Here is a 17,563-nt window from a genome sequence, read left to right on the forward strand (position 1 = left end):
CTTAAGTTTAATAGCATAGCAGCTGCTGTATGAATTATTGAACTAAATTAACAAAGGAAGCCAGAAAATACAAACATCATTAGCATTAATAGAATATAAGCAATATTTGCTTGCATTTTATTTAATGGTCTCTGCATTAATAGTCCTTGAAGTGTACTTTCTCTCTCCACAACATTAGGAGCGAGGGAACTAACATCTTGTTTACAGTGGGCAGAGTCTTATCTTTGGCTTTTCTTTTTTTTTTTTTTTTTTTTTTTTTTTTTTTTTTTTTTTTGAACAGCTAGATTTTTCCATGGCACTTGGAGAATATATGGTCTGCAAAGGAGAACACAGACCCTCTCATAGAAGGCCACAATAAGCAAAAACAAAGCATTTGAAAGTATGGGAAACACGTCAAGTTAGATTTTCTGTACACGTGTCAGGACCTTGGTTACTACGTATTAGGGGAGCAAAAGCCTAAGTTAAGGCACCTCAAATCCATCAATAGCATATGGTGGATGGTTTAATGCTTCACAGAGAGGCTCCCTCCGAGGGGAGACTTTGGCGCAAGCCAACAACTTCATCCTTCCAAGGGCTTCTATGAGCAGAAAATATTTTCTCCTCATATAAAACAGTGAGAGCTCGAGATGGAGAGGAGAAAGGGGGAAGCCAGAACCCAAATACAGCTAGCCAAAACCATAGCTGGCAAATAAGAACAGAAAGGCCCTTGGCCAAAAATCACCAGTGCTCAAGTCTTCTAGCTAAAGATCAAGAAGCAGGTAAAGACCAAGAGGCAGCCCCTTAGCAGGGCCTGTACCTGCAGGCAGCAGCCACACGACCATCCCCGCAGGGTGGCAGAAAAGGATTTTTCAATCATAATATAACAAGCTAAAAATGTGTAAATATACAAGCCTTCCTAGTGAAAAACCACCACGTGGAAAAAATTCAAGTAAAACCCTCCTACTATTCAGCTTCCTCAAGGATCAATCCGAATCCCACAAATACACATTTATTTCAATATTGTCTGTATTACCACAGCAGATGGGATCCCAGCAGACGACCAAAAGCAAACCAAAACAAAACACCCCAAAGTCCCCCCAGTACTCGGCTCTGTACAGACACAGAGCGAAGGGGCAGGGGCATCTTGAATAACTCGCATCTCTTGATCAACGACTGCGATTTAGGCTCTTGGAGGTACTCTGTGCTGCTGGAGGATGAGCGCCACGCTGGTTGTCTAAAGTTTTTCAATTATTAAGATGGAAACATATTCCAAATAACCAAAGTTTCAGGACTGATCAAAGTTAAATATCCTACACAAATATTAGGGTATGGGTTTGAATTAGCATCCAAAATACTGGGACAGCTTTGAAACCTCAATCTGTGTGTCTGAAGCAACACACACAAAATAACAGTGAGCCGACTGCTGCTTTGATCAGGGACTATCAAAGGGGTTCAGGGGAGTTAAGCTCACAAGCCCCACTGCAATTTAATAGTTTGGGGAATTTAAGTGTCTTAGACTCAATCACAGCATCAATTTTGTACTTTTTCTGGCTGTCAGAAGTCTTTAGATGTTTCTTTCTAGTGCTTGAAAAAACAAAGGCGTGTGACATCTAAACATAATCAACATGTGCCATTGTTAAATCTCTCAGTAATGACTTAATAAACCCCTCATAACTAGAGCCAGGTGAGTAATTCAACACTAATGATTTCAAATTAATTTCATGCTCTTTTAAATCAAAAGAGGTAATTTTAATATATTTGTGTCTTTAAGAAGTGTGAATACTTCTCATTTGCAACTCATTTACTACTCATTTACTTTTGTGTGTCATACTGGCCAGCTAAGTTAAACTCAAAATCTTACCTGTTTGTCAACTAGATGAATTACAGACCCTCATTTCTAGCATAAATTTTGATGAAAATTCAACTCATAAAAAGAACCAAGCAAACAAACAAAAAACCCAAATAACATATTCCTATGCAATTACAGTAAAATAACAGAAAAATTAGAACATTTAAAGCAGGTTTTTTTCTCACTACATTATCATCTCACCCGTCCATCAATCCCACTAATGCAGAGCCATTGTCTTTTAGAAAATAAACAATTTTTTTGTGCAAAAAAGCTAGCACTTTCCCTTAGGCTTTACTGAAGTACAAATGCTGTAGAGCAGAAGTTCACCTTCTGGTTTGCCAAAACAGGGCCCAACGCACCTTCTCAACGCTCGCCTACAAGACTTTAAGTTGAGGTAAAAGCAGCCGAGTCGCAGCCACGCTGGCGAGGGTGCCGCCAGTCCCGGGGCCGCGCCACGCTCATCCCCGCTGGCCCCGGCAGCACTGCCCCGGCTGGCAGAGACACCGTTGCCGCAAGGCTTCAATTTGCAACCCAGCTGCTTTGCACTCATCACGAGCTCTGACTAAAAGGCTTAAAGCATCTCTCAGTGCTGCATACCATGGAGCTAAGCCAGCATCACACCTGGGACCCGCAGCGGCCCCTCGTGCGTACGGGTTCCCCGCACCCTGGACCAAAACCTGGCTGGGCCTCCACACGCAGCCATCCCAGACTTAGGTATGTGCGAGAGCTGTCCCAGGAAAAAGAAAAACCTCCCCAAAACCGCCTCACACCCGTGCTACTGGCACAGCGGGACACGGCGGCATCGGCACCCCGGGGCACCATCACGCTGCCACACGCCTCCGTTACGCCCTCAGCATCTCTCACCCAACACGTGCACTCGCTTAGCTTTCGCATCCAGATAATGCTTGCTATGTAACACAGCAAAACCTTTCCAACATTGGCTTAGATTTATTTGAAAAATATACACTTCAGCACAAGGGTAGGCTGGAATGTTTTACTTGTGGGAAGCACTTCATTTCTGATAGGAGCAATCCGATATAAATCGTATAAAAAGCACATAAAACAAATCAGCTTTTCCTTTGGTAATGCTGATATATAGAAAAGTACACAGAACTGGGATCTCTCTTCTTCACAGACTTGTTCTCATGACTGTATGCTCTTTTGTTCTAGCTGCAATCCACCCCTGAAAGTCTGGGCTCCTTTGTGCTATAATTAACCACTTTGAGAATAATTCTGTTGGAAAACAAATGCATAACACTCAAGAAAGGGATAGAAGTTTTTCAAAAGTCTGAAATACAGAATATCTCATAAAGTCATTTCTTTTAATGAATAAGTGCCTTTCTGGAAGCAGAATCTGAAAGTAGCCTGATAATTAACTAAAGCCATTTTTAAACCTTTAGTTCTCTATCCCTTTATTTATGGGTTTCCTCATGGTGAGGATTGTCACAAAACAGAAGAGCTAATAAAAAGAAAGTCATTCTTTATCTTGAGAAAGACTTGGGGGCATGTTGCACTATGATGTGGAATTTCCCCACCTTGAAACAATTTAGACAATTTCTACAACATAGTCACTTTTAGTGTATTATTATTCAGAAATCACCCGCTACCCTGCCAGATATCCAACCAATTTAAACCTTGCCAAGATGCGCAAACATTTTTTCACTCGAGTCCCTTCCTTACCCTGTTACTTTCCACCTTCATGTGTATCTGTGCTTGAGGAAACTTTAACTTTTCCCTACTACAATATACGAAGGCCAAAACAGTGAAAAAGCTCAATACGCACAAAACTACAGAGCTTTATAACTGCAGCAAAAAAAACCCTGATCAGCTACTGAAACAAGATAAGTCTTCCAAATAGATATACAAAAAGAGAAAAAAAGGCAATGCAACTTCCTTCTTAGGGTGCTCAGTTCCAATATTACATGAAACTACCAACAGGATTAATTGATTTCTGTATAAACAAGCCATTTGATAGCCACTTAAATAGAGAAGCAAAAAAAAAAAAAAAATCATTTCAACAATATTCTGTTACCACACAGAAAAAAAGTACAGAGTTAAAAAACCTTCTAATAAACCAAAGTTAAGTTTAGAAAGAAAGAAAACCAAGCTCAGTAACAGACCAAAGTCTCATCTGTTAACTTGCTGCTGTTATCAGTTACCTTGCAGGCCTGGAGAGGCCACGTTTTTGTCCTGTTCCCCCTCTGATCACAAGCAGAGCAAAGCAGCACCCTTACCCAGGCACCTCGCAGCACCCGCAGACAAGCCCCAGCTCAGGTGGTTAAACCAGAAACCTACTGCCAGGGCCAAACTCCTACCAGACTGAGTGCAGTCAGAGGTTTCTGGGTGGCTCATTGAGGCTGATTGATCCCAGCTGCAGGTCTAAACAGCCAACAAGCAGCAAAGCAGCTGTTTTAGGTGCAAGTCACTTAATTGAGGCTGATTTTCCCCAGCTGAGGCAGGATCAAGCCAAACAAATAATTCCATCTCTTAAATAATGTAACAACTGTATCTGGTAGAACAAATGTTGTTTTTATTTGTTTCCTAAAAATGAAGAAAAATGATAATTCAGGCCACTGCTTGTATGATGGAATCTATGCTTTGGATACAGTAAGGTAGCTTTGCTGGACATATCAAACAGATGAGTTGTAACCACCCTTTCTTCCCTTCCCCCTTCACCATCTGTTCATTTTTACCTTATTTTTTGCTTCTCTTCAGAGTTTTCTTCCAACTTCCTCCGTGCTTTTCCCAGTGCCGTGGAAGGACGTGGACCCTTTGGGGCACTCCCAACAGGTCCCCCAGCGCGGGGCATCTGGAGCTCTGGCACCGTCAGCCACTCGCAACCAGCAAAGCAGAACGACAAGAAACGCAATGCCGTGGGCACCGTGGTTGCTGGGCTGCCCCAGGGACAGGGCTTGCTCGGGAAGGAAAGGAGCGCTCTGCCTGGCAGCCAGCCACCACCAGCTCCTGACCCCTCTCAGGGGGGCATTTAGGCACACCTATATTTGATCAGGCTACAAGAAGAAATTTGTGCTCTAAACTATTTCAGCTATCAGGTACAACCCAAATCCATGTTAATTGGTCAAAATAATAATAAATGTTACTATTCCAGTTTGATTTTTGAGACTGTGTCCAAACACCTTCCTTTTGAGCAGCAGCACTGCCTGCACGTTGGTGGGAGGCAGTGCTCTCAAGCCCAACATTAAGAGCCAAACCCTCACCTGTTCCCACCCAGCATGGCCAGTCCTTTCACTGCAGGGATGCTGATCTGCACAGTGAGAACCCAGTCTTAGGTGTTTTATTCTGCCAGCAGACTAACGGAAAGCAAGTTGTCCTTGTGTTGCTGAGACTTCACCTACAGAGCAGTAATGCCAGGTTAGCAATGCCAGGCAGAGCGCTGGGCATTTCACTTTGCAAGGCTAATATTGCACACATGTAGCTGTAACTCCGCATAAGAAAGTTATATCAAGTTTTAACTCTGAAATTAAAAAGCACAATTATTATTTTTTCCATTGCAATAGGAAAAACATGGCATACTACTTAGAGATAACATCAATGCATTCTCCTGGAGCTAGTGGATTGCAAGCAAATAGAAGAAAGTGAGTCACATTTTGTATGAAAATAATTTCTAAACAAATAGATAAATAGACCAAGACACACTAGCAGTGCTGTGCCACAGATGTCACTTTTGCAGAAGTTCATCAGCAAAAGAGCATGATAAAAGTATAGGCACTCGCTTTCAAAGTCACTTACCACCGCCTTCGCAATGTAAATCTTCTGGAGGAACTGCAGTGCTTGGGATCGTACGCTATTCCCATTTTTAAGCTCACTCAGTGGCAAGTTCTGTTTGAAAATGATGGGGACAGTTTGGTCTTGGTAGTTTTCAGGAAGATCTGCAATTTTTCCACTTCATCTTGCCAGATATTAAAAATGAAGGGTCAAATCTGCAGGTGGTGTGCCTAAGCAGAGCTCAGCAAGGGCTCTGAGCCTATGCTCATTTACAGCACATGGGAATTGCATTTCTCACTTCATCTGTGAATAGCTGTGCATGTGTGTGTGTATATATATATATGCATGAGTGTGTGGTGAATATATATTATATAGAAAGTGAATGCTTTGAACTGTCAAAATAAAGATATAAATATAAAACAGGAGACAGTATGGAAATCATACATTCTGCATTTACTTTGAAAACTGAAATTTATGGGGAAAGAAACATTGTTTATGCTCAAGGAGAACCTGGTGATTTGCTTAAATAATCTAAAACCAAACCACTCTCACATGAAAGATTTAACAGCTTCCTGTCACGGTTGACAGGCTCCATCTATGACTTGCTAACTTTCATATAAACAAATAATTACTAGACAGCAACAGACCCATTGTGGATTGCTACTTTCACAGTATAGACCCTGGTGCAGCAAAGCACTTAAGAAGATGGTTAGTTTTAAACAACTGAATAGTCCCAGGGAGTTTGGTGAGCTCACTCACCTGCTTAAAATTAGTCATATATTTAACTTGAAAGGTGCATTTAAATCCATCATTAATCAGCAAAACACTTCAACCTGTGTATAAAGCAGCTGCTTGCTAGGGCTTGGTGCTTAAATAGTTTTCTGAGGGAGGGCTGTGTGGTTTGATTCTGCAAGGTCCTGATAATCCTTGCTGTAATCCTGCAAAGCATTCAAACAGGTGAGGCGTATTCTGGGCATGAGAACCAGTGAAATCCAGCATGGCTGAAGAAGTGAAACCACACTTAAATACTTTACAGCATGTGGCAAGATAGCCCAGACGATGGTGAATATGGAGAACGTTAACGTCAGTCCTCAAAATATGCTATATTTGTGATCCGTTCCACAAATGGAGCTCAGTTTAAATTATTCAACCCAATGGTTTAGAATATAATACAAAAAGGTCTAAAATCCTTTAGGAGGGCAGCGACACCTCAGTAAAGCAAGGGTTCAACCTGCTGCTCTGCACCTTGCCGCAGCTAAACGAATGGGCGCTTTGCTGGCGAGCCGGTCGGGAAACCTTCGGCACACACGCGCACCCACTGCGGCACCGGCCGGGCCAGGGTCCCCTGTGCCGCCTGGCCCCGCTGCCGCCTCTCACCGTGGAGCCCACCAGCACCGCGTGGCAGCTTCCCCCCGGAGCCTGCTCCTCTGCTGCCAGTGCAATCTTAAATGGGGAATAAAAAGAGGGATTTTTGCAAAGCACATGGTTGTACGCTGCATCGTGTCTTTGCAGAAACACAGTCTTCTTGCATAGTGAGCTCTGTGATAACTAAACTGCGTGCACGGAAAGTGGGGAAAAAAACAGGGGAAGAAAAGTCTGTTTTTTCTGGTGGCCATAGGGTCGTTAAGGTAATAAGAGAAAAAAGTATGATGAAAGTAAAAAGATCTCAAGCTGGTGTGGGCCAAGTCTCTAAATAGCATAAATCTGGTCAGCTGACTATATATTATTCATTTTTAATTAGTTTGAAGAAAATAGTGCAATTTGTGCCAGAGTGCAAAATCGTACTGTGTTCACCAAGCAGCAGCTTGACAACAGAGACAAATGAACCCTGCAAGAAGACGCTGCCCGTCCGCTCTCCACCAGCAGTCCTGGCTGACACGGTGGTGTGCGGAGTGCGCTCCGCCGGCACGCTGGCTTTATATCACAGTTTGACTTCATTTTCCTCCCTACTGCTTAAACTGGAAAAGCACAAATTTGGGCGACTTTATCATCTCATAAAAATACCTGTTGAGTAATCATGCAAATCAGATTAGGAGGCAATCAACAGAAGGTTTTTATTTATCCAAAAGCATGACCCATATTGCCTGCTGACTTTCTCCAGATGTGAATGCATTTTTACCTGCATTCAAAGACATTTTTTCATCCTAATGTAAGTAGCGGTTTTGCTGCACCGAGATCTAAAGCCTTTTCCAAACAGCAGTTTCCTAATAAAGTGAAGAAATCCTGCAACAAAGGGAAATTGTCATCTAGCTGCAGTAATACATTTGAGAAGTTACCAAATAATCCCAATTCTGAAAGCTAGCGATGGCCCATTAGCAACAATGGGGGGGGGGAAGCAGTTATCTCGAGCATTCAAACTACTGTTTGGGAAGGAAACAATGTGTTTGGGCTTTGTTTTGATTTTTTGTCATATGAAATAGCACTGCTAATATTTGCAGACTGAGACATTAAATTAGCTGTATGTGTTGCTCTATCTTTGTCCTTTGATTGTGTTGCACAGAAAAAAAAGACATTTTATAGCCATTTCTACCAAGATTATAGGCATGGCTATTAAAATGTTTCTCTTTATAAAATCAATGGAAAAAAGCAGAGCTGTGCTTATAGTCGTGAGCTTAGCCTTGTCGTTCAGAGAGATGACCTCAACAGAGAGTGCTGCATCCCTTATACAGAGAATTCCTTGAAATCCTAAAGAAAGAAGCTGCACCAGAGGGCATAGTCCCTGTAATGCCGTTACCTCCTTTCTGCTCAAGCTTTCCCTTGTGTGAGCTCCTGTAAGTCATTGGTTCCTCCCCATTTTCATTTGTGTACACAAGACACAAAAAAAGAGCTGACTACAATTTTTCCTTAAAAGCTTCACCCATAACCTGAAACCTCTAATTTACCAAAGCATTTATATATATAATATATATATTATATATTATATATATAACACAGAAGGTTAAATAAAAAGAGCCACACAGCACACTACACATGTAAAAACACAATTCAATAATCCTGTGCTTTAACTTAGAAACTGTGTGGAAATTTAAATCCTGGTTAGATGGAAAAAGTTCAGTTTTTTTCTGTTTATTGTTTGTTGGATTTTAGTTATAATTCAGGTTTAAAACAATGGTCACTGCTTTGCTAATACCAGCTGTTAAATTCTCCGAGTGAATTGCCATCTTGACTATAAAATAGGGTTCTGAGGAAAGGAGAGGTCTGAGCATGGTGAACTTTTCTAGCAAGAAATTGGTAATTTTTTCTTGCTCTTTAAAAAAAAAAGGAATAAATGTTGAAATCCACGAAAAAAAATTGTACGGCCCTCAGTCCCAGTAACTGGTCTTCTTTGGCACTTGAGAACGATCACAAGTAGTTTGCCTTTTTATTCATATAGAACAAAATTTACAAAGTCATTCATACATTTTTGTTTGCTTTTTGTTTTGTTTTTTACTGACTTCGAAAATTGGGAATATTCAAAATACACTTTTACCCCACTTCATTCTTTTGTTATTTACAGATATATACAAGAAAAAGGTAAGAGTCTCTTTTGTTTTTTGTTTTTTTTTCTGTTTTAAATGTGGTATTAAAAAGCTCTGCTGGTTGTGGGTCTGTTTGTGTGGCTATATGGACGTGCCGTGCGAGGGCTCCAGCGCTTCGGGGATGACGCCCCCCGGCACGGCCTGGAACGACATGGGGATGGGCGTTTTCACCGGACTCTGCCGGAAGAGCCCGCCGTTGGGCGACCTGTGTTTGCACTGTATGGAGGGCATGGTGGCGGAGCTGCTGAGGGGCAGCGGCAGGTTGCTGCCCGAGGCAGCCGAGAGTGTCCTGCTGGCGCCGTGCGCCGTCTGTTCTGGTAAAAAGGTGCTCACGGAAAGTTGCGTGTTCTGGTACTCGCGTACCGGCTCCAGGGTCTGGGCGGGCGGCATGCCGCCGATCTCCAGGGCCGAGATCTCAATGGACGCTGGGGAGATCTGCTTGTGGGCGATGTCCTCGTCGATCAAGCTGTTCATGCGTCTGTGGACTTGCTCCAGGTTCACTTCTTTATCCTATTGAGGAGAAAACCAGCACAGTCAGTGCAAACGAAACCACCTTTCTGTCTCCGCGCCCCGCACTGCTGGTGGTGTGCCATGGGTTTAGCGGCTAGCCTGCTGCGCACGCACGCGCCGTCGCTGACTCCAGGCAACAGCTTCACGCGCCCACGTCTACGGGCCAGGGCTGGCGGTGGGGAGGACCCTGGCCCCGGCCCTGGCTGGGTGCAAGGTGCCTCGCAGAGCTCAGACCTGCTGGGATGGGACGTAGGCAGCCGGCCCGCCCTCACAGCCTGGCCAGAGCAGGGTCTGCCCGGAGCCTGAACAGCGGTGTGGCCAGCTGCGAGCTGCCTCGCGTTTTGGCACCTTGTGTGGTAGAAGTCTGTTCGTGACCTGACTGTCGGTACCGCCTGCCCAACGTATTCTAGCTTCCAGGAGGAAATACGGCCGCAGAAGCTGCCTGTGAAACCTGAGGCAGCAAAGCCCTCCAGCGGGGTGTTTCCCACACCAGGGCTGCATCCAGGGGAGCAACTTGCTAACCTGCAGGGTAAAGTCAACCACCTGGGATGGTGTACGACTGGATTTTAATAGCTAGCATTGTACATCCAAAACAAATGTAGTATATTATATCATTTCCCTCTATGTCACACAGCACAGCTGTGATCTGTAGCTGCAGTTATTTCATGCAAGCACAGTATACAGCAGACTAGCAATAAAGCGTCTAAAAAAGCCAAGCAGTCCTGGGACTGGAGGAACCCTCGGGTTTGACAGAAGTCTGCAATTACACCAGCCAGCCAGGGAAACCCTAGCCTAGGAAATGGGTCAACCTGAAACTTTTGTGTTACCTGTGGGATATCCTACATATGCTTAGACATTGGTTAAACCCAAGACCAGGAGCCTTAAAGATGCTGTGACTCATGCCAAAGACAAGGCTTTGGGAACAGAGAAGCACAGGGGTGACTCAAGGCCGCCCACTCCTCATCGGCTTTTCCCAGCGGGGTTCAGGTGAAGCACGGAGAACTACAGTAACATCCCAATGCTACCCACTGCCATGAAACTTCGCCTTCATGAACTGACAATCAAGTCAACTCCAAAGCCTTCAATACCAAGCAATGTCAGGTACAGATGTCAGTCTAACCTTGTGACTTAAAGCCACCTCTACATTATTAAGGAACCATGGGATTTGTTGATCTCTCTCTGCAAGGATCTGGAAGTGGGTAACAAGGTTACCTGCTGATGAACCCAAACCAGCGTCCTTAGCTTAGGCTAAAACCCCATTGATTTCAGCTGAAGAGCAACTGCTCAACAGCTACAAGGCTGAGCTGCAGGAAGCATATCTTTTGTAAATCAGCTGAAAGAGGATTCCTATTCCTAGTTCATTTACATCAAAAAATCCACCAAACTCCCAGTGCAGCTCCTAGAAACTCTGGTGATGACACCTTCCTCACCAAAAAAACTGTCACACAGTTTTTTTAAATACTGCTTTTTCAGTCAAATCCTCTAATCCAATAATTTTGAATTAGAGAAAATCAAAGGACAACAAATGAAAAATAGACTTCTGTGGCAGAAAGAGACCACACAGTGCTTGATCAGATAGCTACTGCAGCTACACTAGTTTACAGTCTTTTAAAAACAGCCATACCTGAGTTATCAGCCTCTTCATTCAGTAAGTTTGACAATGCATTAAGCCAAAGATAAGACAGAGGCTCTTTCATAAACTCCATAGCTAGTAAATTAAGGATTTGTGTTATAAAGGCTAGAGGATTACATGGATTTAATTCATAGATTTTGTTTCTATTCCATGAAATAAAATGGTGGACTGCGGGGCAAGCGTGGGAAGTGTTCTTACATTATTCCCAGGCAGGAATAACAGCTCTACTTACATGGACAGGTTCCTTTTGCCTAACAGCCTGAACACTTACTGCTGTTTCTCCTCAACTGTCCACCAATAAAAGCTTTGCTGCAGTATTTTGCTCATCTGCAACCTTCTGCTACGGCAGCGTGTGATGACATTGTGTCTAAGGAAGCTAACTCCAAGGAGCCCATAACATGATGCTCCTTGAGGTGTCCAGGGCTCCTCTCCCTTTCCTGTGCAAATCAAAGGTGCTGCCAGCTTTGATTTAAATGCTTGAATTTACATGCTAGTTTCCTAGGACCCATATTCTTGCTAAGCCGTATGACACAAGAAGGAAGACGCAGAGAACTCAGGTTAGAACTAAGCAGATAGTGGGAGAACAAATATCCCTGAATAAGACTTTGGAGAAATGTTCATGACTCATTCGTGTTTTCCTGAGCTCTGCTAGCTTTTACCAAATACTAATACTTCTATTATATCGCTTCAAGTGAAAACACACATCAACATTTTATTTGTTTGTGTTTTTTGATTGCAAACACAACCTCAGTGCATTCTGCACTGCTTAGCTACAGGAACAAAAATAAAGTGACTGGGATAACTAGCTAACCCAGCGGGACCGACAGAGTTTCAGTACTTGCAGCCCGCAGTTACTAACTGTTTGCAGAAGAAAAATACATCGGTGAATGAAGTGTACCCTTCATTTGCGGCATCTGCACTCGGAAGATCATAAAATTCAAAGGATGAATTGATTCTTGTTTTATGTTTAGCTTAGTTCTTTTAAGATATAAACATAAATAAATTTATAAATTAGAGAACACATATAACTAAGTAGAGGAATAAATGCTTGGGATTTATTTTTTAGGAGGAGGAGTGGGGATTTCAATCACATACCTCTAACTCTTTGAAAAATTCTGCATTAAGGACAACTTTCTAGCCTTATTAAGATCAGAGAATTTTTTTTATTGGCTTCCAAGAGCCCAGACATTCACATTATTCCTTCTTTCTGATGTTAAAAGAAAACGTTTGTAAAGGTTAAGGAAAACAACTCTGCCTCTGAGGAATAATAAAAACACATTTTTAAAGGTTCTTCCCTTTTGTCTTATTAAATGAAGAACAGCTAAAAAACAAAATGTCAAGCTTCATATAAAATTGTCTTCGCGTTGAATGAATGATTGTTCAAATGCTTTTTAAAAAGCTAAGATAAAAATCAGAAACATTTGAGAAGATTAGTTTTTGCTTACATACCACCTTGTGGCCTAAGATTTCCAGGATCACAGGTTTAGCAATAGTTTTCTTGATATTTAAGAAATTTTTGGTTCTACAAGTGAAGCTTCAGGAATTTGTAAATTTTGTAAAGCTAATCTTTCTTTTTTTCCTTTATTGGTCTCCTGGAAAATTCTATAACAAAACATATGTTACTGAAAAGTAACAAGGTAAGTGGAAAAGGTTAAATGGTAACAAAGCCAGACACATAAATCTTAAAAGTTATGATGCTTTGCTTCCTTGTCACCTCAGCATTCTCCTTGATTTTTAGTTCTATAATTCTCATAAAATATGAGCCATTTGTTCTAATTTTTTAATTTTTGTGCACTTGGCTAGGTTTGCTTTTTTTTTGCATTTCCTGAGGCTTAATTGCGAAATGGTAATCCAGCATTTCAAGCTTCCTGACACTGCAACTGCTGTTTAATTCTCTATTTTTGCATTCATTTCTCTTTGGCAAGAAATAATAAATCAAAAGTAATAAATTAATACAAATTAGTATTTAAAAAAATAATAAACAATTTCAAAAGGGAACGGTAATACCTTTAAATCCTAAATTAGGAATTACTGGTAAGCAACAAACAGCAGTGACTGTTAGGGAGAGGGACCGGAAAGGCTCCACGTGCAGCAGGCGGCACAGAGGGACAGTGCCAGGAGCGGGCCCTCTCCCAAAGCAGTGTTTGGGCCGGGGAAGGGCAGAGGCCCTTCACACAGGTCTCTGGTTCTCACTCTGCACCATTCTCCTCAAAAGATGAATGAATTAGCTCTAAACTTAATACTTTAGTCTCTGTGGCAGCTGAACTATTGAAGGTTTTCTCTCTTTCTTATACTTGACATGCAAGACTTAGTTAATGCTGTAACATGTCACATCTCGGATGTCTTATGCCAGCTCAACTCCAGTTTTCACATGTTGCTACATTGGATAAATGTATATGCCTGTGTTGCCAGAAAGAGATCAAATATTTTTCCTTGACTGCCTTTTTAACTTTATTTTCAATATTAATGTTATACTCCAAAAAGATCAGTTGAAGAAATTAATCAGTGAAGGGAAGGAAAAATATCGCATGCAAGGAAAATGAATTATAAACACAGGCTTATCCACGTCAAGCCTAAGGAAAACAGCTAAGCAAACACTGCTTCTGGTCAGGAAATTATCTTATTCATAAATACCAATCTAAATGTCATTCTTCCCCACCGAGTTTGAGCTCTGTAAGGGCAAATGAAAGGCACATTTCTGACACATCCCGAGCACTTGGTCAGGACAGGCAGGCTCGGTGGCCTCTGAGCGGCAGTGTGAGCGCTCAGTCACAACCACTTCCCCGGACCTGGAACTGCTGCTTTCCCGAATGGCCTCGGAAGGGCTAACGCCATGTGGCAGCCAGCAAGGCAGCACGGCTCCTTTCAGGGCTGGCTAGGTTAAGCCGCCTTCTGCGGGGAGAAATTACGGTCAGACAGAAATGCGGACAGGATGATCTAAAGAGTAATCAGTATTTTTTTCTAGTTTACTTCCTGTGACTTCTGATGATGGGCTCTACAAAAAACACACTGGCCATCAGACTGGAAGAACGTGAAACTACCTGGGAGATTCGGAGCCAGTTAATATTATCAGATTTGAGAAATGTCTCCCTGAGTGCTGGAGAGGAGCTGCTGGCTGCTGTCGGCCAGAAATCGCCCAAGTCACTGCACCCACAGGTAATGCAAATGTGCTCCTCCTGAACTGCCAGGCTCGCAATGCCTGGTGGGGTGGGGTTTTCAGAGGGAAGGTTTGAGATAAAAACATTTTCTTTAAAGAAACTAAGGTGGCCTCTTGTTCTTGCTCAAGATTTTTCTCATATTATCACAAAGTTCAAGAGAAGCCACTTCAAAAGATGAAAACATTACAAGCTGATGAAGCAGTTTTAGTAAGTCCAGAGGAGGAGACAACTCCCCCTGCAAAGGAAGGATCAGGTATCTGGAGAAAGTCTGATACTGAAACTGTGACAAAAACTGTCAAACTGACAAAAATTGCATCTGCATCCAACGCATGCAAAAAGCCACACTAGACTAGAGCAGAAGAAAAAGACTAATGGTCCTGACACTAAATACCGAGCATTGAAAATTCAGAAATGCCGCCAAAATGGGCAGACAGGCGCATGCACTGAGGGACTATCGTGAATGTGCTGATACCTCCCAGTCAGAGGCAGACAACTGTGCCAAGTATTAAAAGTCTGTTAATGCAGTTCTTAATAAGCCTCAGGAGATAGGCAGAAAAAAATGCTTGAGGTTTTTTTAGAGTCTTAATCATCAATCATGGAGCATTTCTGGGATTTTTGTTTGTTTGTTACTGTTTTGGGTGACAATATGAAGGATAGTCTCTCAGAGAGCAAAACAAAAACAAGATAAATGTTAATATTACATTTTCATTCTGAGAAAGAACTATTCAAGAAAATAAGTAAAAGCAATTCTGTGATCAGGACAGGTGTCCAAGATCCGCACCAAGCCCCAGGCTTAGACAGACATTCCCGCCCCTCACCTTGACAGGGTCACAGGCCAGACCCTCTGTTCCTCAGCACCACATCTACATACTAACACCTCTTAACTCACGCGTGCTTTCAGAAAGGAAAGTAGCAATGGTTATGAGACACAAAATGATGGGATGCGTGAAGAATCTCCGAGGCACGTTCATGCTCAGATGGACAAACTGCATAATTAAAAAACAAAGCAAAGAAATGAAAGGTTAACAGACAGTTTCCACGCTCAGACATCCCCAGACAAGTCTCTTCGTTTGCACGGAAACGGAGAGCTCCCCCCAGCTCCCAAGCTCTGTCTGCGGTGTTTCAGCCATCATTGACTTCAATATTCAGTTTGTTAAAGAGAAATGCAGGAGGGACAGCTCTACATATGTATGTTTGTTTAAGGAAAGACTTATTTTCAAATCTTGTATTCATCCAGGGTCATTATCATTACTTTCAGCTGCATCTACTGTGTATGTAAAGCTGTAATTCTAATTTATTCCAGAATGCTCTGACAGAGTGGCAAAAACAGACATAATTGGCTTGCTCAGGAAGAAAGACCAGTAATGACATACGTAATAGATGTACTGCAAAACAACAACAACATAGCATTGTGCTACATTAAAACAAGTAACTCCTTTTTAATACAACTCAGTTTGCCATGCTTATTATTCTAGAGATTCTGCAGTGGACAACACGGCGATGTGCAGACAGATGTGTCAACAGATGCGGTGATGATGCATGTTTGCTGTCATTAATTTAACACAGGCAAATAACCTAGTCAAAGAGCACTTAATGTTACATAAAATTTGCTGAGTGGTTTTTGAGTGTACTCTGCTAGATGCTGGTTTGACCATAACAGTATCTTATTAAAAATAAGTAGAGATGCACCTCTAGAGTCTACTTGAAAAACTACTTTTATAAATAGGCGCAACTCTGCAATCAAGCTTCTGCTCTCACAAGTGGAAACAATACCATGTATTTTAAATTAGCTATTAACTCAGCTATCATCCACAAAACAGCTGTTAGAATAACACATTGAGACTGGCATTGGTTGAGGTCCAGTAGACTGTTATATCCAACTGAACGGAAAAAAGAAATGAAATAGTTTTGCAATATATTAATTTCAATGCATGTGTAATCTTCAAAAAAATGAAACTTCATTGGAAACTATGTACAAGAGGCCACCTTATTCACTAAGAAGTGCTCTCCCCTTCCCTAGAGAGCAGGAATTCTTTTATGAAGAGACATTAACATTCTTTTCCCTTCTAAGTGAAAGTACATCTGAAAAAAAGTGAGAAGTAAAAGAATACTGCAAAGATGATGTCAATATGATAAAAAAATCTTTTCAAATACATTGCCAAAGTTTTCTCCCACCCTCCCACAGCCAGAAAATGCCCATGATTTGTAAAGATAAAAAGTTACTGCAAAAAAGCCAAAGACCAACAAAGTGACACTGACTTAATGAATTGCTACAATAGCAAGGAGATTCATGAAGTAGTCCTTATCTTCCCACACTTGCCTCGTCCCCCTTTCCCAGGTCAATTTTATCTAACCCGAGGTCACAGCTAGCCAGGGACCTAATTCCACAGACAGCCGTGACTGTCCCGTTCTCCAGGCCTGTCAGCTTTGCCAGGACAGGCCCCGAGAGCAAGCTCCCCACCAGGCCATTGAAGCATACCAATTTAAACCAACTTATCATCTGTAGCCCTTTTTTCTCTTCAGCTGTATCCTCATGATACAGTGCTGTGTGAATAAACATGCAGGACACATGGCATCGGTGGGAAATCAGGTGATGGCAGGCAGCACAGCCTGCCCCACAGGCACTCCCACATTCGTCATAACCCACGAGCTAAGTGCAATCACAGGGAAGTATGGGCTAGTCTTCACAACCAACAGCAGACTCAAACCCGCAAGGTAAGAGGCAGCACTAGCATCCTCGTTTGTCACTCATTACAAGAGGGGGCATTCGACCTCATGCTGAGGTATTCAAGCTTTAAAATGCTTACCAACCTTGGTTCACAAGCATGAGACACTGGTAACTCAACACAAAGAAAATGAATGACTGGTTCACGTTACGCAAATGTTTCCACAGTTTTCATGAGGTTAAAAGAGACAGGATAGTAGGGCAATGCACAGTAACGTTTTCCAACGCAAGCAGCACAATGCAGTATTGGATGAATGGTGTTTGATGAGCATGCCAACGTCTCTGGAAGGGGACTCTCTCAGGAGGAAGGAGAGCTTGCACATGGGGAAACCTTCACTGTGTACACGCTGCACGCCGTGTAGTCACAGGCATTGACAACACCATGAAGGTCAAGTTCAAGGAGACTTCCAGGGCGGGGGGTGGGGAGAGGAGGAGAAAACTAGCAAGGATTCATCTGTGCAGGCA

At 42.4% G+C, this 17,563-nt stretch overlaps 1 protein-coding gene across 3 annotated transcripts in view; it reads right to left on the reverse strand.

The window, feature by feature from the left end:
- Window positions 1-6,509: 6,509 nt before the first annotated feature.
- Window positions 6,510-17,563, reverse strand: part of GRID1 (glutamate ionotropic receptor delta type subunit 1) — a 545,174-nt gene continuing 534,120 nt past the window's right edge. The window contains exon 16 of one of the 3 annotated variants that reach the window (XM_026116758.2): window positions 6,510-9,582. In XM_026116758.2, the coding sequence (XP_025972543.1) occupies window positions 9,154-9,582 (429 nt within the window). In that variant the 3' untranslated portion in view covers window positions 6,510-9,153. Of the gene's footprint in view, window positions 9,583-15,196; window positions 15,360-17,563 lie in introns of those variants that run through there. The other 2 variants (XM_064513740.1, XM_064513738.1) reach the window with 2 other exon arrangements.

Source organism: Dromaius novaehollandiae, chromosome 6 (assembly GCF_036370855.1).
Source record: "Dromaius novaehollandiae isolate bDroNov1 chromosome 6, bDroNov1.hap1, whole genome shotgun sequence".
In the NCBI taxonomy this organism is placed as follows: Eukaryota; Metazoa; Chordata; class Aves; order Casuariiformes; family Dromaiidae; genus Dromaius; species Dromaius novaehollandiae.